The following is a 27,731-nucleotide window of genomic DNA, read 5'->3' as shown; positions in this document are numbered from 1 at the left end:
AGATTATGAAACACCAAGAGTGAACCCTAATGTAAACTATGGACATTGAGTGACAATGTCAATGTAGACTCATTGATGGTGACAAATATACCTCTCTGGTGCAGCATTTTGATAGCAGGAAATGTTGTGCACGTATGGGGTTGAGGTATGTGGGAACTCTGTACTTTCTGCTCAGTTTTGCTGTTAACCTATGACTACTCTAAAAATAAATTTTATTAATTAAAAAAAGAAAGTAACAATTCCTAAACAGTAAATGAAGAATAACAAAGCGAGATTATTAAAATGTTAAGATTTAAGAAATAAAACTTCAGGCAGATCTCTACCTAGATTGTATAGTCTGAGATGAAATATTCATTTATACAAACAGTTGTGAAATATAATTTTAGCATATGTATATGTATTACAAAAGAAGTGGCCCATGAAGGCAAAAATGCCTAGCGCCAACCAAAGTAATAATGTATCTCCGTATAGTTATAATCTTGGTAGTCTTGGTAGTAATAGTAAATTAAAAAATAATTACAAGAGATAGATAAATACATTTTCCTCTATAAAAGCAAAAAAAAACACATAGTTTTTCATGTACTGAGAGCAGAAATAGCTCCCAACCCCCACTCTGCTCCCGCCCCTGAAAGAAAACTGAAACTTTTTTTCTCATCAATATTTAAATAAGGGAAGAGGGAAATAAATTGGATTTGTTTCTTCAAGGTAATTATCAGATGATCTACATATTATGAAGCAGATAAAAATCTTGAAGCTTTGCTAATAAATAGTTTGATCAAGTTAAGAAAATATGAGTCCATATATTTTGAACTTGTTCAGTAGTTTTGAAGCTACCAATGTTTACCAAATCATAAACTACCCTATTTGCCACAAAGGAATAAATAACATACATCGTGTTTCTGGTTGCATTAATTTTAAGACATGGTTCAAAGGCAGAATGTTATATTAAGATAACAGCTATTCATCAGAGGGGTTAGGAGATAATCAGAGATAATCACCAGGGATAATCTTTGACCAGGGCTTTCTTCAAAACAAAGAAAGGTTACTTTCTGAAAATAAAACTGGTAATAATAAAAAATAAATGAAGAAATCAGCTATCCATAACCCACGTCACCAAGTTGTTTACTGTATTACTGATGAAGCTACATTGTATTCTAAATCTCCATAAAATTACTCAGTCAAGTTTTCTTAAAGGCATGACTGTGATGCCAAAATAACTTACTTAGTTATGATTATAAAATGCCAGGTATGAACTAATGATGTTTTTAAGATGTGACAATAAAGTGTACTGGCAGTTAAGAATGCATCTCTTCAACCAGTATCAAAAAGAAGATACTCTGATTCTGTCGCAGGACCTTTTTCAAGATTCAATTTCCTAAATTAGAAGACTAAACATAAAGCTTCAACAACTTGATGGAAATAGCTCTTGAGAATAACCCACAGTTTATTCTAATTTTTGGATGCCAAGCAGATTTTTGTCTGACACCTTGATCTCTAGAGTGGACTTGAGTGAATGCATGTGAAAAAAGGAGGTCTGCCAAAGTCATGTTCTAGTCTTTGAAACAGATATATCTTACAAGAAAAATTAATAAAGCAGATTTTCTTTTTTAAGTTGTATCTTTTTGGAGTTACGTGAAGCAGATTTTTTCTTCTCCTACTATAATAATTTCTAGTTAAATAGTAACAGTAAGCTGTTGAAACTTCCATACTTTTCACCGGGAAAAGTGATCCTGGATCCACAGTGGTAGTGCAAGTGCAATAATGCCTGTGAGACCCTTTTGAGTAGCCATCTTTCAAGTCTCATTTTGGCTGAATGAGGAGACATCATCAAAGCAAGATAATACTCAGGCTGCTACCTGATATTCCCAAGGTCTAACAAACTGCTTCTTATTCACTCTCTATATCCCTCAAGAAAGAAATTCAAGGCTAGATCCTTATAGTGTGCCTCCAACACTGCAGGGCAGTGTTTCTGAAATGACTGTTTATGAACTACTGTATCAGTTGTACCTGGGATGCTTTGAAAAATGCAGTCTTTCCACATGCACGCAAATGTTCATTGCAGCACTACTCACAATAGCAAAGACATGGAATCAACCTAAATGACTATCAATGACAGATTGGATAAAGAAAATGTGGTACATATACACCATGGAATATATGCAGCCATAAAAAAAAAAAAAGAACGAGATCATGTCCTTTGTGGTAACATGGATGGAGCTGGAGGCTATTATCCTTAGCAAACTAAGGCAGAAACAAAATACTACATTTTCTCACTTTTAAGTGGGAGCTAAATGATAAGAATTATGAACACAAAGAAGAAAACAACAGACATTGGGGTCTACTTGAGCCAGGAGTGTGGGAGGAGGGAGAGGAACAGAAAAGATAACTATTGGGTACCGGGCTTCATACCTGGGTGAGGAAATAATATCTACAACAAACCCCCATGACATGTGTTTACCTGTGTAACAAACCTTCACATCTGCTCCAAAACCTAAAATAAAAGTAAAAGAAAGAAAAAAAGAAAACTGCTGTCTTTGATTGTATGAAATAACCCTGCTGATAGGTTGGGGTAAGCTTTATTTTTTAAATATAGCCTTCTTTATGCACACTAAAGAATAAGAACCCGGCCGTGCCTGGTGGCTCACTCCTGTAATCCCAGCACTTTGGGAGGCCGAGGTGGGCGGATCATGAGGTCAGGAGATCCAGACCAGCCTGGCTAACACAATGAAACCCCGTCTCTACTAAAAAAAAAGTACAATTAGCCAGGCGTGGTGGTGGGCGCCTGTAGTCCCAGCTACTCGGGTGGCTGAGGCAGGAGAATGGCATGAACCCGGGAGGCGGAGCTTGCAGTGAGCCGAGATCGCGCCACTGCACTCCAGCCTGGGCGACAGAGCGAGACTCCGTCTCAAACAAACAAACAAACAACAACAACAAAAATTTTGCTAAGTACAATAAGAAATATTGTGGCACTGCTGCAGTTATACTACAATAATTTGTTCACCGGTTAACATTTCCACTTGTTTTACATAAAGAGTACGACCGTGTCTTAGAACAGTATTCCTGGAGCTCTGAATTTAGAGAGTACATTTCAAATACATAGAGACACTGGGCTTCTATGCAGAATAATTAATGACAAAATGAAGAGCTACTTTAACACAATAATCTAATATAAATATTTGTTTTGTCAGAAAAATGAACAGATAAATATATTTTACTATAAGCATATTTTATTTAATAAAACAAATATTTTATACTCCAAACAATAAAAATAAATACATTCAAAGATAATATGGAAGTATAGGTTTGTTTCTAGTTGTTGCAACTGTTACTACACAAAAGTTGTTCAGATGGAAACTGATACCAGATCAGCAAGGAACAAAGTAATGATTTTATCATGAAATACTATATTTTGGTCATAGATGCTGATATAAATATTACATCCAATATTTCAGGTATGGGGAACAATTCTAGGGAATGTGGATCAAGAGAGGTTGAATTTTTACGTTAGGAATACTTTGATGTTATGTTTATCACGTTTATATAAAAAGTTTCCAAATGATTTAGTATTTGGAATTCCTTTGAATGTAGATATTTAGTTTGCTTGGATATTTAAGACTATAACAATATCTTGAAATTTGTGATTTATATAATCAGTATCCAGATTGGAGTTAGTGTTTTAAACATTTTCTTCATGTTATTTACTTATTAAAGAACAATCCTCAGAACTGCATAACAGAGCAGTGCATGGATTGGCCTCAAGTTCTAAATGCAGACTTGTAAGAGTTTATGATGAATATATTAGAAAGTGTCATAACAAGTTGATGAATGTTGGAAATGAAGTATCAGAATAGTGTGAGATCTCCACATTAGTTTTTCCAGCTGGGCGCCTCCTAATCAAGGGCTGAACCAATATTTCATTTGGTGAAAACTTCCTGGTGAATATTCCACCACTTAAGAAGCTCTATTAATCATGAATGAATGAGAGAAATTCCCAAAGGAGATTTCAAACTGAGTCTATGGATTAAGTTTTAAAAAGAGATTTTTTAGTACATCAGCATTGTCCCTGTTATCACTGGCTAGACATGAAAGTAAGAAGCCAGTTGGGAAAATTTATAACTAATCCTTTTGTTGGTATCATGGGGTTATGTAAAGTTCATTGGAATACACTGCTTAAAGTTTGAGTTGATCCTTTGATTAATAAATCCATATTTTACAGATTTCCAGATTTAAAACCCTTTAGATAAATGCATTTCTCAAATTAAGCATAGGCCAACTGATGTAAATGAAATTTGACAGCCAACATTCTAAAGTGGGAATTACTCTAGTCCAGAAAAGTTCATTTAAATATAGAAATTATAGCCAAATCATTTTTCATACTTATAAATATTATTTATTTTCTTTCATATTCTTATATATTTTCTGTAAAACTCTAAATTACATAAACTCAACAAAAGCAGTAAAATGTGAATATTTATTTTTACAAATTTGTAATAAAACATGTCAATTTATTTTCCCACAAGTATGTTTTAGTCAATAAAATAAGTGTTCATGCTTCATGCAAACAAAATGATAAAAAATACATTGAAAGATTATTTGAGACATTAATTTTGTTTCTGGTTGTTGAAACTGGCAATGTGGCAGCTGTTTGGATGGAAAGTGATACCAGATCACCAAGATAATTCATGTCATTTTTGCTCAACAACTAACAAACAATTCATGGCCCTAAAAGGACGTGCTCTGAATCATGGGAAAAGCTAATATTTTTTATTTGTCATCTAGGCTTGGCCCGTATAGTTACTAGGAAAAAAAATCCACCTAAAAACAGCCCATCAGATATTTTCATTATAAATAGTATTACTTGCCAAGCAGTGCCTTTTAGATGTAATTATACTCTTGTTTTTGTATGAGAAGTTTCACTTTAAGATCTAGCTCCTAAAAATGAGGATCCCAAACTTGGAGATTAGGAGTACTTTAAACCCAGTGTAAAAGAAGCATAGCCCCAGAACTTGAGCCACTACAGGTAAGTGGAAACATCGATTGCTTCTATTCCAGATGAGGGGGTCCTATACCCAGCGCACGAAAGGTCTAGAAACACATTTAGGTGGCCTTTCACACACACACACACACACACACACACACACACACACACACACACAACTCATTTGAATAATTGAAATTTCTGATACCCTTATGATTTGACATCAACAGTTGACATTTCTTGTAGTAATATGTCCTAGAGTTCAGTTTCTCAGGAAACCTGGGGAATGTGATAAATACTATAGCACTTTAGAAGTCTGAGTACTGTAGTTTCACAATTCCTGATACTGACAATTACTGTGAATTAGCAATAACACCAGTTGTCAATTTATCAGGAATAACATTTCTAATCAGTAATGTAAAATTAAATGAGTTCAATAGAAAAACTTGGCGGAGGGGGGCAGAAACACGCAATTTGTCAAGCCTTTACACATTACAATGTAATTAAATACTGTAATGTATTTGTTCAACAAATATTTTGGGGTGTCTATTACATACAAGGGACTGTGCTGGTACTATGTAACCAGAAGCAAAAACAATAAACAAAATTTTTTCCATTAGGGATATAACATTTTAGTTGGCTGTTTTAGATTATATCCTTTTAAAAATTAATGGATATAAATAAAATTTCTCAATTTAACAGATCTCAGTGAAATGCTACAACACAAACCTGAAATGGACAAACTAAGTGCAATCTACACAATTCAGTACTGCAGATCAAGCTGTTAAACTCTCTGCGTAAATGAATATATGTCCTTTAAAAAAATAAAGGAAATGTACTCTGCACCCTCCAGAATTTGTTTCCAAGATATACATGGTAATTCTGTCACCAATTATGTTTCCTTCTGTTCTCTTTAAAATTGCAATTCTGTTCTTGTATTCAACAAAAGTTAAGGAAACTGGTCTGAACATTTGTACTCAAGGTGCCACAAATGTCTCCGGATTGAGAATTGACCATATGCATCCAAAGGGCACATGGTGAAGGACTAAAGTATAATATTAGTAAGGAAAAGTGATTATATCCTTTCCCCAATAAATGAAGAGAGATATTTATCTCTGAGTAAACAGAATGCCAACTTGCTAAAGCAAAAAGACAAGAGGGAAGCCATAAGCTTATTATAAATTAAACAAGAGGCAAGAAAAGCCATCCAGACATTCGGGAGAACAGGGATTTTGTGCCCTAAAGATAGCCTGTGAGATAGTAAGTTAAAAGATCTTATCTATAAGAGAATGAGAGGGGAAGAGCATGTTCTCATTACATGAGTCCAACTAACGCATTTTTAATGGCTTCCCTGAAATCACATCTGAATGAGTAAAATATTTGAGACTTCCCTAAAATAACCCATGCCTTGAGGCAGTGACCAATTTTCTCTGGTAGAAATAAGAAGTGCCTGGGACAATGCAAGAAATATATCCAGAAATAAAAATGTAAACTGCCATTTTTATAACTACAGAATCCCCAGTGCCCAAAGAGATTATTTCAGAACATACAATTCTTCTTGCTTTGTCTTTCAGAAGCAAAACTCTTAAAAAGCAAAAGAAAGCCATGAGAAAAGAATAGCATATGTTTAGTATGAATGGGAAAACAATATATATTCCAAGTTAGAAATATTTCTTATGCTATTAATATAAAAAGTATAGAAATAGCCTATTTATACATTAACTTTAATATTAATAGAAAATATTAATATTGATTTAAAAAACTATGTGTAAATAAAAGAGAGGAAATAATATCAAGGGTACAAACCCTATAAAAATCATTTTAAGAGAAAATAGATCCAAATCTAAGAAGATGTAGTCTAGCTATTCAGGAGATGATAAACTATACAAGATTGAAGAATGTCCTATCCAAGGATATAATAAAATGAACAATATTTATTTAATCTTTCCATCTCTGGAAACTTTTATACTTCAGATGTTTTTAGAAATCATTTTTTAGATATTTTGACATTTTTTAGAAAACTGCATGCAAACATTGTCATATCTAATGTATACTAATTAATCTCTGCACCTCAATTTTTATATATTAACAAAATGAAAGAATTGAGAGAGGGTGTGTGTGTGTGTGTGTGTATATATATATATATATATAAAATGTCTAATACCATATACATATATATGGTACATATGTCCCCTTCCAGCTCTATTCTGGAAGAATCTGTACAATAATTTGGGGCTATTTCCATGACTGAATTTTAGCCCTTTATAATTCCTGGACTCTAATAAATTTGGTCACTTGTTTCCTAATCTCTTATCGGTTTGCTGATGAAAAAAGTCTTCCCAAAATGCTTATTTCTGGTAGAAATACAAAATGTCTGGGACAATGCCAGAAATATATTCAGAACTAAACATGTAATCTACCATTTTTATAACCACACATATATTCAAATGTTCTCTATTGCTCACTAAAAACAATAGCTAATATTTTCTTAGTGTGGCAGATGAGAGGCACTCTATAAAATGCTTTCATGTGGTAGCATATTTAGCCTTCACACAGACTGTTAGTGTTGGCTGATATTCTTGTTCTTTACCTTTTCTAGCCTCTTGTGAAGTAGGTTTGGTGATATGACTAGTTACACGAATGGAACTAGTCAACGGAGTGGAATATGAGTGAAGTGATGACTGCCTTGTACTTTACCTTTTCTAGCCTCTCATGCAGTAGGTTTGGTGATATGACCAGTTACATGAATGGAACCAGTCAACGGAATGGAATATGAGTGAAGTGATGACTGCCACCTGTGAAAGCAGAGTGGTTATATGTCAGTTGTACCCTTCCCTATGGTCCCTTTCCCTCTCTCCTACCACAATCCACTAGCTTACAAAAGCCAAGTACAGTGAAGCCACATGAAACAGGTCTACAAAATGGAAGCAGCCTGAGTTTCTGAGTCTGCCTACATTATACAGGCTGAACCCACATCAAATGTAATGTAAACAAGAAATAATCTAGTATTGAACCACACAGATTTCTGAGTTATTTTTTATGAAGCCTAACCTATATTACCCTATGATATAAGTACTATTCAAATCATAAGGTTTCTAGGCTTTTGTAAATACCTCTGTAAAATGAGAATGACAATTACAGAACCCAACTTACAGGGCTGCTGTGAAATGAAGTAATATATAGAGAGAGTACTTCGTCTATTCTCTGATCACTGTAAGTACTTCATTTCTCATCTCCTTCCAATGGTGTTTCCCAGTATACCCATTTTACATCTGAATAGACTAGCTTCAAACAGAGTCTAGCTATACATCTGACCTTCCTTACTTTTCTTGGACATTCCTCCACCAGAATTGCTTTTATTAGTTCTTTATGATTTTAAATCTTAGCAAACTTCTGAGGTTTAACTAAAAGTGTGCCCCTTTAGCCAAGGCCGTTTCTCCTTGTCACACTAAACTGAGATGATTTTTCTAAATTTTTAAAGCTTATATGTTGCCTACAATAATCATTTGACACTACTGTTTTATTAGACACAAAAACTCTAAGAGTTACGAGCGTAGATTTTGCAGCCAGACTGCATGAGTTAGACTTCCTGGCTCCTCTACTTGATAGCTATGTAACCTTGGTCAAGTTATTTAGCCTTTATGGGACCCAGTTTCCTCAACTATAAAATGGGATGCTGGGTTACATACATAATTATTAGGCATATTGTATAGATTAAACGAGAACAGTGTTGAGCACAGAGTGAATGTTGTATTAGTGGTTTTGATCATTATTATTTTTCATGGTTATCAATTCTGTGCCTACATTTTATCTCCCCAATATGATTAGGAAAATGTCTTAAAATTATGGGTTATATTAAATTTCCTTCATAATGTCCAACATGTTAGGACACTGAGGACACTGCATACAGGAGAGTTCATAAAATACTTGGTGATTAAATAAGATCCCATATATAATCTGGTTAACATGGTAATGGGAAATAGTAAATTTTCATTATCTTACCACGTTCTAAGAATTGTTCTAAATAAATTATGCGTATTATACCATTCAGTTCTCATAACCACCCCATGAGACTATCATCCTCATTTTACTACTGGGATTCAGAGACATAAAAAAGTTAAGTTAGAGCTGGACATGGTGGCATACACCTCTTGTCCCAGCTACTCAGGAGGCTTTGGTAAAGGAAATGCTTAAGTCCAGGAGTTCAAGGCCATCCTGGGCAACATAGAAAGACCACATATCAAAAAAAGAAGATTAAGTTACTTGTCCAGGATCACACAGTATGGGGTAGGGGTAGAATATCCTTGTTTTAAAATGGTGGTTTTCAAACTTTAGTATATATCAGAATCATCAAAAGGGCTTCTTAAAGTACAGATTACTGAACACCACTCCTAGGTTTCTGATTCAGTAGGCTTGGATGGTGTCAAAAATACTGCATTTCTGCTGGGTTTCCAGGTGATGATGACTGATACTGGTCAAGAGACACACCTTTGAGAACCACTGTACTAGGTCATACTCTTTCATCTGTGCTGCACAGCTTAACGTACACTTGGAAAAGACATTTCTAAACTGGAAGTTGACAAATTTTTTTCTAAAACGTGGAAACATGCCAGATTTCCCTAAATAACATTGTACTATTAGAAACTTTTTTGGAAACCTAGCTCTAAAGAAAAAAGAAAGAAAAATGGACTTTCTGGGCCAAGATAATAACTCTTCTAAGATATACAAGTTACCAATATGCAGTAAATTACATAGGTGTTTGAGTTAGTGTAAAAATGCTTCTATCTTCTTAACCAAAGACCAAGTAACAAATCCAGGAAACAAATTAACCTAGAAAGAATGTCAGAGGTTTGCAGTAGCCTCAGACAAGAGTGGGAAGAGAGACTATTCCCCAGACTCTAATAGCTTGTTCTACAGGTACATTAAGTCAGATATGGGAATTTTAAACATAAGCAGACATTTAATTCTTCTGTAATATATCTTATACTCCTCTGAAATTGTCAGATCCAGGATCTTCCTGGACATGGCCACACCTTGCAGAGAAACTAAATCAGGGCAAAAAGTCAACAGCTTCTGCCCTAGGATCAGGTGTTACAGCTATTTTTTTTTTTAGTTTGTGCTTTGTTCATAAATGTATTTTAACTGCCTGAACAAGTTGACAAGTTTTCCTGATTTGATTTAAACTCTAATGGTCCTAATATATATTTTGCTACCTAATATGTATTTTAGTAAATGTGTACCTTCCCCTATACTTAGCATGTTTGTATTGGCAAACTCATTTTCCTAAATTGTAGCCTTGTTTATGCTTGGCTTATCCTGCCTTGATGTACCAGTGAAATGACAGTATAAAAATGTCAAATGTACAATAAATAATGTGAAACCATCTCAAAAATGAATGTTCTGAGCATAAAAAAAGACAAAAGTGTAAGCCAGAATGATCACCAATTCCACAGTGGAAAATTTCACAGTGGACATATGCAAATTCTCTCAGTATTCTGGGAGGTAATTCACTTAAACTTGGCAAATCAGTAATCTTCTGTTGATGTGTAAGAAAAAGCCATCTAAATTCAGGGGAAAGGACCAGTAGAAACTGAAGGCAGAACTATAGGAACTGACATAGGAGATTAGTTCCCACAGGCAAAGTTAAAAGAATACATAGAAGACCGGGCACAGTGGCTCACATCTGTTATCCCAGCACTTTGGGAGACTGAGGTGGGAGGATTTCTTGACTCCAGGAGTTCGAGACCAGCCTGTCTCTATATGAGACATCTGGAAAAAATACGCAGAAAATTGTCATCATAGTAGTAGGGCTAAATTAGCATTACTCCAACGATTTCTTTAGACCATTCTAACAGAACTTAAAAGCAAGCTTAGAAAGTATCTCATTAGTGCCAAGTAACTTAGCCACTGCACACCAAACACAAAATAGAGGCTATTTAAAGTAATACAATGAAATTAAGCATTGGGAATATAAAATTCAAAATGTCCAGAATACAACCAATACTGACCAGGCATGCAATGAAGCAGAGAAATATGATCCAGAATCAGTGAAAAAAAAATTCAATACAAGTAGACCTTCAAATGATAGAGATGACGGAAAGAACAGATAAGGAAGTTAAATTAATACAGCTATTATTAATATTTTCCATATGTTCCAGAAGGTTCCAGAAAGCATGAGCATGATTAGAAGAGAAATTACAAATGTTAAAGAAATACATAAATTTATATAGAGGAAAAATATATCTGCAATCAGAAATGAAAAATAGATGAGACTGAAAGCAGAGTACATACTTAAACAGAAAATATCAGAGAATTTGAAGACAAAGCAATAGAAACTATTCGGAGTGAGTGAGGCATGGAAAGGGAAAGAAATAATAATAAGTAAAAGAAAACAACAGCAACTCCTGGGATAATTCAAGTGGTCTGATATTGTTGAAACTGGAGTCCTACTAGGGCAGAATAGGTAGTGAAAGGGAGAACAAAAAAATCTGAAAAAAAAATGGCCATAAATTTTCCAAATTTTATGAAAATGGCAGATCCAAAAAGTGTGATAAATCCCAAGTAAACTAAATGCAACCACACCAAAACATATTGTAATCAAATTGTTGAAAACCAGTGATCAAGAGAAAATCTTAAAATCATTCTTAGAGAAAGAAAGACAAGAATGTCAGTAGACATTTCTCACCAGAAACAATGAAAGCCATAAAAGAGTGGAGAGATGTTTTTAAAATACTGGGGGAGGGAACTTATTGCAAAAAAGCATGAGGTATTTCTTAAGGTGATAAAAATGTCCAGTTTTTCACAAAATATTCATATTCATAAACAATGATAAAAATTATGCTATGTAAGTTATCACAAAATAGCTAATTTTTGAAAAAAGATGGTGGTCAATTTGGGGGAAATGGTGTTAGTATATTATTATAAGTGTAAATGAGAAAACTTCTTTCTATGAAAATGTATTAAAAATTACAAAATATTTTTCTTGGTTTACATTAAGGTATTGCAATATTCCAAAGAGGAGCAAGAATTTAAATATGCTTATAACGCAAACTTTTTAACAGACACCATCCTTCTCTTTTAGGAAAATAAAACAAAACCAAATTACTCTCAAAAAGCAAACAACTTAAGTAGGAAGCTATGTAATTATATGATTGGCAAAAAAGCAATTCTCAACAAATATATTTTCTATAAATGCAAAACCCAAGTTAATATCACACTAAACTTGTCACATAATTAATGGTTTACATTACAATTTTAATTTCAATTTTGTATTAGTTCACACATGTGCAAGAAAATTATTTTAGAATAAAAACATTTTTAAAACTACTTTTACAAAACTTTTTTGGTTTAAAATGACTTTTAATTTTTTAATTAACTTATCCTACGTAATTGTTATTCACAGGACAATTTTTATCAAACTTTTTTCTGCAACTATAGTAATGGATATACATGGGGTGCAACAATGCCTCTTTACCTCCAGTTTGTTTCTTGAAGAAGTGGGTTTCCAGTGAGAGACAATTCACGGAGAGAATAGCATGCCTCAAACCATTTTATGGCACTTTTAAGATCTACAGAAAATAAAATCATTTTGAAAGGTATCACAGATTTAGAACAAATATCATAAATCTATGACCACTGTATTTACTGGTTAGCTATTAAAGAAAAGCAATATTTTTATTTCTTCTGCAGAATGCTATATGCTTTTTAAAGAAGACTGTGTTAAGAACACAGACTATTGTCAGAATATATGTTTCTACCATTTAACAGCTGTGTGAACTTTTGCAAATCTGCTTTACAATTCAGGTTCATATCTGTCTTATAGGGTTAGGATTAAATGAGATAATGTGTGTAAAAGACTTAGAATAGTTTGTGACAGATTGTAAGCACAAAATCTGAAGAAGTAAAATCTAAAGTAATAGGATAAGTGTTAAAATTGTATATACAACAAAATAGATTGCATGGTCCTTTTTACCTTAAAAAAGTCAATATAGGGCCGGGGGCAGTGGCTCACACCTGTAATCCCAGCACTTTGGGAGGCCGAGGCGGGCAGATCACCTGAGGTCAGGAGTTTGAGACCAGCCTGACCAACATGGAGAAATCCCATCTCTACTAAAAATACAAAATTAGCTGGGCATGGTGGCGCATGCCTGTAATCCTAGCTACTTGGGAAGCTGAGGCAGGAGAATCACTTGAACCCGGGAGGTGGAGGTTGCAATGAGCTGAGATCGTGCTATTGCACTCCAGCCTGGGAAACAAGAATGAAACTCTGTCTCAAAAAAAAAAAAAAAAAAAGAAAGAAAGAAAACTAAAATCACTTGTCCTAAAATAGAATAAAACTAAGCCCGGCAGGAAAAAAATTACTTAAAAATTATTCATAATTAATTTGACTTCCTGCAAGAATAAAACTTACCATCCTTTAAAGGAAGACAACAACACCCTGACTTACTGAACTATCTACAATGTTCAATGTAGAATTATCTACAATGTTCAAGAAATAGTTAAAATTTACTAGACATCCAAAGAAATAGGAAAACATAAGCCATAGTTATGAGAAAAGCAATCAATGGAAACATATCCCAAAGAAAACCAAATGTAAAACAATTTTTGCACAAAGATGGCAAAGTAATTCGATTATCAAAATAAGGGTTATTCAACCAGTGTGGCTGGAACAATTCGATATCCATATAAAAAATGAACTCAACCTCTACTTAACACCATACATAAAAATTAATTTGAGAGGGATCATAGGCCTAAGTAAAAAACTGAAAGTACAAAAGCTTCTAGAATAAAGCACAGAAAATTATCTTCTCAACCTGGGAGTGAAAATTTTATTATAAAAGGACACACAAAAATAACGAAAAAGTTAAAAATATCTACTCATCTAAATATACCATTTAGAAAATTGATAGGTAAAACAAAGGCTAGAAATTTATAAGATAATGATGTCCAGAATATGTAAACATTTTTATAGATCAATAAGAAAAATAAAAATAATCACATTTCCAAAATGGTGAAACACTTGAATAGACACAACAAAAGAAGGTGCAAAAATCACCAATAAACCCTTGTAAAGAAGTTCAACGTCTTTATTCATCAGGTCAATGCAAACTAAAACCACAATGAGATAACATAGTAAATTATTAAAAGCTCTCAAGAATGGAGCAATTGTAACTCTTATTTCTGGTGTGGTTGTAAAATGTTCCAACTACTTTGGAAAATAGTATGTCAGTTTCTTTTAGAGTTACACCTACTCTATTATCCAACAATTATACTCTTACACATTTACCCAAGAGAAGAGAAAACTTAAGCCTGCAAAAATACTTGTACAAGAACCATAGGAACTTTGTATTCATAACCCCCCAACCACAAACAATCAAAGTATGTTCAACAGGGGAATGGATAAACAAACTGTGATATATTCACATATCCCTTACACTTCAGAAAAATAAATATATTTAATAAATATATAAAGTGGTAGAATGTCAGATGCTAATATCACACAAAGAAAGTTGTAGAAAAAAGGAATGTACTGTTTGATCCAATTAATATAAAGACAAAATTAATGTGTAGTGATAAATTCAGTCTGTGGCTGCCTCTAGGAGTGGACTGACTGGGACTGGGAATGCGGAAATTTTGAAGAAAGGAAGGAGTCAATTCAAGTCATGATTCTTTAATAAATTTTTAATGAGTGACTACTCTATACCTGTTAGAAAGGCATACTGTTTGCTCATCTTCATTAGGCTACACATTTCATAAGTAAAAGATGTATGACTTTTAAATAAAAGGATAACTGTGACTTTGGCTAGGCCTACCAGAAAGATGTGGAAGTAATATGACTGTAAAAGTGGAAATAAAATTTCAAGTGAATTATTTCAGCATGCTTTATTTTACAGGTTTATTATATGTAAATGCCATTAACTTATGCATTTAAAACAACCCCTTATCATATTTGAAACAGAAAGTCAAAAGTCTATTATTAAAATATATATATTATGCTAAACTTACCAGAAAGACAATTGTGGCTGACATCTAGCTTTTCCAATGAAACAAAATGAAAAAGTGGTACGATTTTAGTCAAGCTGAAAACAAAAACAAAAACTTCATCAAAATTCTAAATTGGAAAGTCCTTAATGTTACCATTGTAACTACATAACAATACATTTTTATAATACAATTATATAATTATACACATTTTATACAATTTTATATATACAATTATAATTGTACAATAAAATTATAGCACTTGCTAACAGTGCTTTTTACAAATGCAGTAATTATAGACTTCTACGTATTTATGATGGAAAACTTCTATTCATTTTGTAAAAGAAATCCTGAAATTACTAATTTCAATCACAAAAATCATGGATTTTCATGTGTATTTGCTATTTAAATAAGAATAAGTGTGTTTTCTTCTGATTATTTTGTTTTGTTTTCATATAAGGCCAAATTTACAAAGAATTTACATTTTTTATTTATTTTTCTCCCTGCCTGAAACACATAACCAAAACTTTTAAGGTACAAATGAAAAATCACTTTTCAACAGGAGAAATTACTACTTTTCAACAGGAGAACTAACTAATCACTAGTTTTTTTTAAAAAATCTTTCTTTACTAATTGAAAGTATTATAGTACTGTAAGTATTCAAAATTAAACTGGGCTTACTTTTAAATTGGAAATATACTCAATATGTAAATAAATGAGTATAAGAACAGAATAACACGAAATGTTTTACCTCAATAGAATGGACTTAAACTTGGCCAAAACACACTGATATTTAAAATTAATACTAATTAATTATGCATATTATAATATAGTAATAATTAATTTTCCTCCTACATTTAAAGGTTTTTATTGTCTTCTAAGTTATAATTGTTATCAAAAACCCATATTCAAACAAAAATCATGATATTAAAAATACCCACGTCATTGGAAACAAAAGCTATAAAGGGTAAATTAACTCTAGTTTGATTTGCATTTCCAACTAGGACAAGTCTACACTTACTGTGTAACATAATATCACATTACCTGTAGCTATTTGGAAATTAAATTAAGCCAGCTCATCTGGATCTTTAAGCAAGATAAAAACTCCTTAGTAAAAAAAAAAATATATATATATATATATATATATATATATATATTTTTGCCACAATTAGAAAAGCCTTCTGAATTAATTCCCACTATAATTCCATAGCTGTTCAAAATCCGCTTTGGCTCAAGGTCTATCTCTGCTACAAAATAAATAAGTATGCACTAATTTTCACTTTTATTGCTTTCGTGTTTTTTATACTCTCCCTCCAGTTGTCCTGGAAGGGTCCTTTACCTCTTTATTTCTACAAACTCACTGCCATAGAAAACACCACCACCACCACCAACAACAACGAAATCTCTTATTTTTATATTCTCAGGTCAGAAGCTCACAGAGTAACCCTGTGAGTGGAAGCCTCATGGGGTGTGGCAGAAGATTAACCCTTGTATTGACCTTCACTCTTCCCTTGTACTATCCCTTTCAGCATTAGCAGAGAGAAAGAAGATACACTACTGATGAAAAAGTAGATGATATAATGAGGCTGGGAGAACATTTCTCTGCATGTTGCCAATCCTAAATACAATATTACATTCATATTAAACATATAAGATCCCACTTCTTAAAAGCAATTTCCAGGAGAAAAATATCCAAGGTAATAAAAGTGAGAATATATTGGCCATTACATACACTGTACATATACTCCATAACAGTGAAATTTACTGAAATTTCACATGGATATTGGAGTAAAGAAAAGGAAAAAAAAGTCAAGGGAAGGGAAGGGAAGTGGGGTGGGAAGACATGGAGGGATAGAGGAAATTCAGGCTTTACCTATACATAATCAGTGGGTTTAAGTCTCAATTTTATGACATTTCCTATTCAAGCACGTTCTGTATAATTATTACATGCAATATATATATAAATATAATTCAAGTAAAAATAAAATTTTAATAAATGTACTTATTAACAAGAAAATTGTTTCTGTGCTCTACCCTTAATATATTTCTAATACTAACTCTTCACCCTTCCAGTGAAAGGATTTTGAAATATTAATAGTAATGGCATATTAAACCATTCAGAATACAACTTTTTTTCTTTTTTCAGAGTATCTAATGTTTTTAGCCAGTAAGTTATATGGTAACGTATAGGTTATAAAAAGACCTCAAATGCAAATAACCAATAATTTTTTTAGAATCAAAAATCAATAAATCTTTGCAAAAATCAATCAAAGTGAAGAAATATATGCTTTGAAAAAATCTTTTTGTAATGTTGAAAGTAATCTTTTCAGATAACCGTGCTGTTAAAATCATGTTTGTTTTCTTCTTCTGAAATTTTAATCAAGAAAACTGGCTACTCATTCACCTTTATAACTATTCATTAGGATGGTAGAAACTTAATAGTATAATCCTTTTTTAAAAAACCTCTAGAACTTTTCCTTTTACCGACATTCTGTCTATATTATTTCCAAGAAAATTCAAACCAGAAAGACAAAGGACATTAGTGAAAACCTAAAACCATTTGACCTTGTCACATTAGCCCTGGGCATTAAAAAGATATAAATTTCAAAGACGACAAAAAGCAAAAGATTTGTACAATGAACAGCCAATGGGTAATAGTTTCCACTTTGTGCTCCTACTTAGAGTCTCACTGGAAGTAAAAAGGCTTATAAAGCCAGAGAGTCATCCAGTTAGAACTCCACTAAGTCAAACTTAAAACAGTCACATGTCTTACTGAAAATTTAAAACAGAAATCAGGATGAAACAAGTATTTCAAACAATATGTACTAAGTATCATTCTTTGTATGTATTCCATTTGTTGGGAAAAAAAGCATATGGACACATAATATCTTCTTTGTGATGAAAATATCAAAAATTAAAGGAAAAGTAAATATAATTTAAAATCCATACCAAACACAAATCCAAATATCACATTATAAAATTATTCTCCCTTTCCCCTTGGATCATCATTAAAATCCCATAAACTAGGTAAGGTAGGCATTACCACTTTTACTTGTGAGAAAAAACTGAGGGTCAGAGAGCAGAATTGCTCAACATCTACTGACCAAGTTGTAGGTTCAGTATTCAAACATAGATTTGGTTTTATCAAACCTAATATGGTTTTTAAAAAAGTCATTTCACATGTTAAGAGCATAAATTAAAATAAATTAAAATAGATAATTTCTACAGTCAATGAAAATAAACTTGTGAAATATTCTAAGGTTGAAGATTATCTTTACACTATGACATTACAAAATCATTTTAGTATTCCATATGTCCTTTGCTATCAATGACATTTCCCTGGTGCTCTTGGGCCTTCTCCCTTCATCCTCTCAATAATGGCAGAAGGTTACAGGCACAAAGAGCTCTGACAGACTCAGAAGAAATACATTCCAGTATCAGTGACAGTATTATTTGAAATGTCAAAATCACATATATTATACAATAATTTTACTTTTTGGTATAGTTGAGTTTTAAAAATTAAGTTCTTTTATGCCAAAATGCTCTGTGGGTGTAAGAACATACATTACTCATTTTTTTATCCCCCAAATAGCAAACCCCATCTCAATAGTCAAACGTTATAAGATTATGCAAACAAAATTATAAATAGAAAACATTTGGATTAATCATTCCAATTATCATGCTCAGTTCTAAAAATTATTTAATTCTCTAGTTTATATAACTCCCATTTTATCAGCTCGATATGCATATGTCATATCATACTGATAGAGCAAAAGTCTATCAGCTAGTATTAAATTTAATTCTTAGAAATAGACTATCTTTGATAACTTAAATTGCCCAAATAAATTAAAGGCATTACTTGTCAAAAAATGTCTTGATTTTCTTTATAATCTCTTTAAATATTTTATGCTCATTAATGTGGCTTGAGGTCCACTTTTATAAAATATGGTAGGTATCTCAATTCCTCTGTGACTTACTGCGTATGTCCAAAACATAGCTGAATATTTCATTTTGAAAGTATACTCTGTACCTGGAAAATATTCTGAAAAGATCCAAGGAGTTTGTGAATTTCCCAAATTACTTACACAGTATTATCTGATGGAGCTGGCTCTGGGAACAAATGTCCTTTTAAACTCAAGTCAAATTTTAAATTTTACATTGGATTAAAGTAATTTGAGGGGATTTTTTGAATACATATTTGTTTTTCAATGTCAAAGTTTAATAGGTGGAAGTTAAGTCATTTAGTATATTCCTGCTTAAAAGATGAACACTGTTGTGGAAGAGATTGAGAGATGATTTTATATGTCTTGGGGGAAAATAGGTATATATGTAAAAATGATATTGTCCTTATTCGTGTGTTTTGTGAGCACTGTATAACTTAAAGAAACAATTTCTTGTTAAAGGTGGTTTCTTTCCCCTACTCCTTGTGCCTTTGATGAAGAAATTAATCATATTATAGTGAATGGATTACAATGAAATATTAAGCAGAGGAGAAATACACATATTGTGCTCCTGCTTTGGTTTAGCCAGTTATTCTCAGCAAAGATCCAGATGTTTGGTGGTTTCAAATAGATCTTCTGAGGCAGGTACCCATTTCAATTGAATGTTAAGGTATTTTTTTAAGTGTTACTTTATATCCTTAGGGAAATCAAATTTAAATCCATCCTAACAGTTTCAAAAAGACAAGCAAGTTGAGAGCAGAGTAAAAATTGTCCTTCCAGGACTTAATAAGTACCATTTGAGAGAATGAGACATCCTTCTGAATTAAATTAACTACCTCCTATATTTTCCAAGGATTATGCTCCGTATAAACATAAACAAATCTTCCCTGAGAGATTTATACAAGTGCATCTTTGAGAAGAAATAAAATTAGAAAGATAAATGGACAATTAAAATTCTACTAAAATTTTAGGGTATGCCAATAATTCATTTTAATTTTTAAAAATTCTATAATGTTATTTTTATAATTTATATACTAATTTATTTTGATGCAATCTCATTGAATTATTAGAGAAATCTAACTTTTATAGTAGTTTATGAACATCACATATTTATTTTAAACAATCATTCACTGAATTTATTTCTTAAGTATGCTTTTACCTGTTTTGAGAGATAGTAATATTTTGTAGTAAAGGCAGCCAGTATGAAGAAAATGCTTCCACAGTTGAAATGCTGTTATCATCCAAGTGCAATTCTCTTAGTAAAACAAGATTCTCCAAGGATGGAAGCTATATTTAAATTTGGTTCATTAGTTTATATTAAGCAAAATATTTTATCATTTAGCCCAATTAAAAAATACACAACCTTCCAAAACTACCAACAGATAGATTCTGATAAAGTGCATATCATAAGGTATAAGACTTTTTAAATATGAATAAAATTTCTATTAATTAACTGTATAATATTTAATATTCTTGATAAAGGTTACTTCATGGTGAAAAATGAACAAAATAATTATTCAAAATTGCTTTTAATATGTGATTGGTATTTCTATCAAAAGAAAAGTGTTGCTTTATCACAGAAATCAATTAATTCAAAGCAATTACCTCACTCAGATAATTTCCCTGTAACTTCAATATTTGGAGCAATCCACAATTTTCAATGCCCTCTACATCAGTAAGATGATTATGGGAGCAATCTAGGTATACAATGGTAGGTGTATCACAAAGACCTTTTGTATTAATTAACTGATTGTGGTCCAAAATTAGTTGTTGAAGATTTTTCAAAGATTCTAAACCACCTAGAAGAAAAAAGTTATAAGATCACCTGTGTCATACAGTCTTCCAGACTCTAGAAGAAAGTTTCCATTTTTTTTCTAAATAATTGCACCTTTGTATTTCTCACTATCATTAATTACAAGTGAGGACTTAGTCCAAATTCCTGGTGAAACATATCTTGTAAACTGTGTTATTATTTAAACTGGCATCTGGGTGACATATTTTTGAATGACATAATTATCTATCAATTAAAAATTGCACAAAGTACTAAAAGGCATACACTGGGAATGAATGCTTTATATTCAAATACGAATAAAACAAGGGAGAGATATAACGACTTTTTTCTTAAAATAATAGTTTTTAACTCATTCCAGAGCCTTTGAACTTTGAATCCTTGCTTCAGGTTGCATGTATAGTATTAGAATGTCATTTTCCTACCATTTGAATATCTACCTTAGATTCCCAAATGAAGTATGTACAATCATCAGAACCAATGAATTAGTAGCATATTCTTCAGGTATTTCAATATTGTCGTGAGGGACCTCCTCTTTGACCAGATAAACTTAAAATCAGTATGATACTATCTACAAAATATTAGATGAGCCTTAGAAACTGTAACTCAGTGGTCATAAGGAAAAAACCGAGAAGGTTGCTTAAATCAGCCATCAGGAGTTAGCATGAGAAAAAGACGCTGAGGAAGTGTGTAAAGTTTCATGGAAGATATTAAAAATCTAGAAAATGTTCTTTAAATTAGATACTAGACTATGCATTTTTTTCTGTAGGTGTTACTCTGTTAGTTAAAATTATGTAGCCATAAAAAAGGATGAGTTCATGTCCTTTGTAGGGACACGGATGAAGCTGGAAACCATCATTCTGAGCAAACTATCGCAAGGACAGAAAACCAAACACCACATGTTCTCACTCATAGGTTGGAATTGAACAATGAGAACACTTGGACACAGGGTGGGGAACATCACACACTGGGGCCTGTCGTAGGGTGGGGTGAGGGGGGAGGGATAGCACTGGAGATATACCTAATGTAAATGATGAGTTTAAAAGTGTGTGGCAGTTCCCCCCTGCTATTTCTCTCTCTCCTGCCACCATGTGAAGAAGGTGCTTGTTTCCCCTTCAGCTTCTGTCATGATTGTAAGTTTCCAGGGGCCTCCCGGTCATGCTTCCTGTTAAGCATGCAGAAAGGTGAGTCAATTAAACCTCATTTCTTTATATATTACCCAGTCTCAGGTTGTTCTTTATAGCATTGTGAGAATAAACTAATACAATGCCCCCTTAAAAGGCACAAATTGAGAAGCTGAATAAAAAACAAGACCCATCTATCTGTTGTCTTCAAGAGGTCTACCTCACATTTAACAAAACATATAGCCTCAAAGTAAAGGGTTCATGAAACGTCTATCATGCAAGAGAAAACATAGAAGAGCAGGAGTTGCTATATATATGTCAGATAAACTATGCTTTAAACCAACAACAGTTCAAAAGGACAAAGAAGGGCATTGCATAATGATAAACGGTTTAATCCAACAAGATGACATAATTACCCTAAATACATACAGATCCAACATTGGAGCTCCTAAATTAATAAAAAGAGTACTTCTAGACCTACAAAAAGACTTAGCCACACAGTAATCATGGAGGACTTCAACTTCCCATGGATAGCATTTGACAGATCATCACTTAAGCAGAAAACCAACAAAGAAATTCTAGACTTAAATTTGACACTTGAGCAACTGGAACTAATAGGTATCTACAGAATGCTCTACCCATAAACCACAGAATATACATTCTTCTCATCTACACAAAAAACATATGCTAAGGTCATATTCATACTCAGCCCAAAGCATGTCTGAATGAATTAAAACACACAGAAATCATACCAATCATACTTTCAGACCAGAGTAGCATAAAAATACAAATCAACACCAAGATGGTCTCTCAAAACCGACACAACTACAGGGAAATCAACTGGCTTCTGAATGCCTTTTGGTTAAACAACAAAATTAAGGCAGAAATTTACAAATTATTTGAAACAAATGAAAAAGGATACACAATATACCAAAATCTCTGGGAAACGGCTACAACAGTGTTAAGAGGAAAGTTTATAGCACTAAATGCCTACATCAAGAAGTTAGAAAAATCTCAAATTAACAATTTAACATCATGCCTACAGGAACTAGAGTACCAAGAACAAACTAACCCCAAAGCTAGTGGAACAAAAGAAATAACTAAAATCACCACAGAACCAAACATAATTTAGACCTAAAAATCCACACAAAGAATAAACAAATTGAAAGCTCTTTCTTTGAAAGGATAAACAAGATAAATAGATTACTAGCTAGATTAACAAGAAAAAATGAGAGAAGATCCAAATAAGTGTCTTGAGAAACAGCAAAGCTGATACTACAACCAATCCCACAGAAATACAAAATATCCTCAGAGAGTAGTATAAATAATTATATTCACATCTATTCACACAAACAAGAAAATATACAGGAAGTAGATAAATTCTTGGAAACACACAACCTTGCAAGAGTAAGTCAGGAAGAAACAGAAACCCTGAACAGACCAATATGGAGTTCTGAAATTGAATTAGTAATTTTAAAAAAAAGAAAAACTAAACTAACTAACCAAAAAGAGCCCTGGACCAGATGGATTCAAAGCTGAATTATACAGTACCAGGAAGAGCTGGCACCAGACCTACTTAAACTACTCCACAAAAAAATGTGGAGTAGGGACTCCCCCATACCTCATGCATGATGCAAAGCTTTATGAAGCCAGCATCACTCTAATACCAAAATCTGGCAGTGACAGAACAACAACAGAAAAAGGAAACTACAAGTCAATATCCCTGATGAACCTAGATGCAAAAATCCTCAACAAAATACTAGCAAACCAAATCTAGCAGCACATAAAAAAAGGTAACTCACCACAATCAAGTACACTCTATTACTGGGATGCCAGACTGTTTTAATACATGCAAATCAATAAATGTAATTCACCACATAAGCAGAAGTAAAAACAAAAACCATATGATCCTCTCAATAGACACAGAAAAAGCTTTTGATAAAATCCAACATCCGTTAATGATAAAAACTCTCAACAAACTAGGCACTTAAAGAACATAACTCGGGGGGGAGGAGCCAAGATGGCCGAATAGGAACAGCTCCGGTCTACAGCTCCCAGCGCGAGCGACGCAGAAGACGGGTGATTTCTGCATTTCCATCTGAGGTACCGGGTTCATCTCACTAGGGAGTGCCAGACAGTGGGCGCAGGCCAGTGGGTGCGCGCACCGTGCGCGAGCCGACGCAGGGCGAGGCATTGCCTCACCTGGGAAGCGCAAGGGGTCAGGGAGTTCCCTTTCCGAGTCAAAGAAAGGGGTGACGGACGCACCTGGAAAATCGGGTCACTCCCACCCGAATATTGCGCTTTTCAGACCGGCTTAAAAAACGGCGCACCACGAGACTATATCCCACACCTGGCTCAGAGGGTCCTACGCCCACGGAATCTCGCTGATTGCTAGCGCAGCAGTCTGAGATCAAACTGCAAGGCGGCAGCGAGGCTGGGGGAGGGGCGCCCACCATTGCCCAGGCTTGCTTAGGTAAACAAAGCAGCCGGGAAGCTCGAACTGGGTGGAGCCCACCACAGCTCAAGGAGGCCTGCCTGCCTCTGTAGGCTCCACCTCTGGGGGCAGGGCACAGACAAACAAAAAGACAGCAGTAACCTCTGCAGACTTAAATGTCCCTGTCTGACAGCTTTGAAGAGAGCAGTGGTTCTCCCAGCACGCAGCTGGAGATCTGAGAACGGGCAGACTGCCTCCTTAAGTGGGTCCCTGACCTCTGACCCCTGAGCAGCCTAACTGGGAGGCACCCCCCAGCAGGGGCACACTGACACCTCACACGGCAGGGTATTCCAACAGACCTGCAGCTGAGGGTCCTGTCTGTTAGAAGGAAAACTAACAAACAGAAAGGACATCCACACCGAAAACCCATCTGTACATCACCATCATCAAAGACCAAAAGTAGATAAAACCAAAAAGATGGGGAAAAAACAGAACAGAAAAACTGGAAACTCTAAAACGCAGAGCACCTCTCCTCCTCCAAAGGAACGCAGTTCCTCACCAGCAACGGAACAAAGCTGGATGGAGAATGATTTTGACGAGCTGAGTGAAGAAGGCTTCAGACGATCAAATTACTCTGAGCTACAGGAGGACATTCAAACCAAAGGCAAAGAAGTTGAAAACTTTGAAAAAAATTTAGAAGAATGTATAACTAGAATAACCAATACAGAGAAGTGCTTAAAGGAGCTGATGGAGCTGAAAACCAAGGCTCGAGAACTACGTGAAGAATGCAGAAGCCTCAGGAGCCGATGCGATCAACTGGAAGAAAGGGTATCAGCGATGGAAGATGAAATGAATGAAATGAAGTGAGAAGGGAAGTCTAGAGAAAAAAGAATAAAAAGAAATGAGCAAAGCCTCCAAGAAATATGGGACTATGTGAAAAGACCAAATCTACGTCTGATTGGTGTACCTGAAAGTGATGCGGAGAATGGAACCAAGTTGGAAAACACTCTGCAGGATATTATCCAGGAGAACTTCCCCAATCTAGCAAGGCAGGCCAACATTCAGATTCAGGAAATACAGAGAATGCCACAAAGATACTCCTCGAGAAGAGCAACTCCAAGACACATTATTGTCAGATTCACCAAAGTTGAAATGAAGGAAAAAATGTTAAGGGCAGCCAGAGAGAAAGGTCGGGTTACCCTCAAAGGGAAGCCCATCAGACTAACAGCGGATTTCTCGGCAGAAACCCTACAAGCCAGAAGAGAGTGGGGGCCAATATTCAACATTCTTAAAGAAAAGAATTTTCAACCCAGAATTTCATATCCAGCCAAACTAAGCTTCATAAGTGAAGGAGGAATAAAATACCTTACAGACAAGCAAATGCTGAGAGATTTTGTCACCACCAGGCCTGCCCTAAAAGAGCTCCTGAAGGAAGCGCTAAACATGGAAAGGAACAACCGGTACCAGCCGCTGCAAAATCGTGCCAAAATGTAAAGACCATCGAGACTAGGAAGAAACTGCATCAACTAATGAGCAAAATCAACAGCTAACATCATAATGACAGGATCAAATTCACACATAACAATATTAACTTTAAATGTAAATGGACTAAATTCTCCAGTTAAAAGACACAGACTGGCAAGTTGGATAAAGAGTCAAGACCCATCAGTGTGCTGTATTCAGGAAACCCATCTCACGTGCAGAGACACACATAGGCTCAAAATAAAAGGATGGAGGAAGATCTACCAAGCAAATGGAAAACAAAAAAAGGCAGGGGTTGCAATCCTAGTCTCTGATAAAACAGACTTTAAACCAACAAAGATCAAAAGAGACAAAGAAGGCCATTACATAATGGTAAAGGGATCAATTCAACAAGAGGAGCTAACTATCCTAAATATATATGCACCCAATACAGGATCACCCAGATTCATAAAGCAAGTCCTGAGTGACCTACAAAGAGACTTAGACTCCCACACATTAATAATGGGAGACTTTAACACCCCACTGTCAACATTAGACAGATCAACGAGACAGAAAGTCAACAAGGATACCCTGGAATTGAACTCAGCTCTGCACCAAGCGGACCTAATAGACATCTACAGAACTCTCCACCCCAAATCAACAGAATATACATTTTTTTCAGCACCACGCCACACCTATTCCAAAATTGACCACATAGTTGGAAGTAAAGCTCTCCTCAGCAAATGTAAAAGAACAGAAATTATAACAAACTATCTCTCAGACCACAGTGCAATCAAACTAGGACTCAGGATTAAAAATCTCACTCAAAGCCGCTCAACTACATGGAAACAGAACAACCTGCTCCTGAATGACTACTGGGTACATAACGAAATGAAGGCAGAAATAAAGACGTTCTTTGAAACCAACGAGAACAAAGACACAACATACCAGAATCTCTGGGATGCATTCAAAGCAGTGTGTAGAGGGAAATTTATAGCACTAAATGCCCACAAGAGAAAGCAGGAAAGATCCAAAATTGACACCCTAACATCACAATTAAAAGAACTAGAAAAGCAAGAGCAAACACATTCAAAAGCTAGCAGAAGGCAAGAAATAACTAAAATCAGAGCAGAACTGAAGGAAATAGAGACACAAAAAACCCTTCAAAAAATCAATGAATCCAGGAGCTGGTTTTTTGAAAGGATCAACAAAATTGATAGACCGCTAGCAAGACTAATAAAGAAAAAAAGAGAGAAGAATCAAATAGACACAATAAAAAATGATAAAGGGGATATCACCACCGATCCCACAGAAATACAAACTACCATCAGAGAATACTACAAACACCTCTACGCAAATAAACTAGAAAATCTAGAAGAAACGGATACATTCCTCGACACATACACTCTCCCAAGACTAAACCAGGAAGAAGTTGAATCTCTGAACAGACCAATAACAGGAGCTGAAATTGTGGCAATAATCAATAGTTTACCAACCAAAAAGAGTCCAGGACCAGATGGATTCACAGCCGAATTCTACCAGAGGTACAAGGAGGAACTGGTACCATTCCTTCTGAAACTATTCCAATCAATAGAAAAAGAGGGAATCCTCCCTAACTCATTTTATGAGGCCAGCATCATTCTGATACCAAAGCCGGGCAGAGACACAACCAAAAAAGAGAATTTTAGACCAATATCCTTGATGAACATTGATTAGGTATTGATGGGACGTATTTCAAAATAATAAGAGCTATCTATGACAAACCCACAGCCAATATCATACTGAATGGACAAAAACTGGAAGCATTCCCTTTGAAAACTGGCACAAGACAGGGATGCCCTCTCTCACCACTCCTATTCAACGTAGTGTTGGAAGTTCTGGCCAGGGCAATCAGGCAGGAGAAGGAAATAAAGGGTATTCAATTAGGAAAAGAGGAAGTCAAATTGTCCCTGTTTGCAGACGACATGATTGTTTATCTAGAAAACCCCATTGTCTCAGCCCAAAATCTCCTTAAGCTGATAAG

General features: G+C 34.4%; 1 protein-coding gene across 4 annotated transcripts in view; it reads right to left on the bottom strand.

The window, feature by feature from the left end:
• LRRIQ1 (leucine rich repeats and IQ motif containing 1) overlaps positions 1 to 27,731 on the bottom strand; it is a 226,345-nt gene that overhangs the window by 136,364 nt on the left and 62,250 nt on the right. For all 4 annotated transcript variants that reach the window (XM_063694186.1, XM_063694187.1, XM_063694188.1 and 1 more), the window contains exons 11-14: positions 20,506 to 20,699; positions 20,060 to 20,187; positions 14,984 to 15,057; positions 12,453 to 12,546 (exon numbers count right to left, since the gene is read on the bottom strand). In XM_063694186.1, the coding sequence (XP_063550256.1) occupies positions 12,453 to 12,546; positions 14,984 to 15,057; positions 20,060 to 20,187; positions 20,506 to 20,699 (490 nt within the window). The remainder of the gene's footprint in view (positions 1 to 12,452; positions 12,547 to 14,983; positions 15,058 to 20,059; positions 20,188 to 20,505; positions 20,700 to 27,731) is intronic.

The sequence above is a fragment of the Gorilla gorilla genome, chromosome 10 (assembly GCF_029281585.2).
Source record: "Gorilla gorilla gorilla isolate KB3781 chromosome 10, NHGRI_mGorGor1-v2.1_pri, whole genome shotgun sequence".
NCBI classification, from domain to species: Eukaryota; Metazoa; Chordata; class Mammalia; order Primates; family Hominidae; genus Gorilla; species Gorilla gorilla.
The sequence above is the reverse complement of the archived record's forward strand: the minus strand, read 5'-3'. Positions and strand labels throughout refer to the sequence as shown.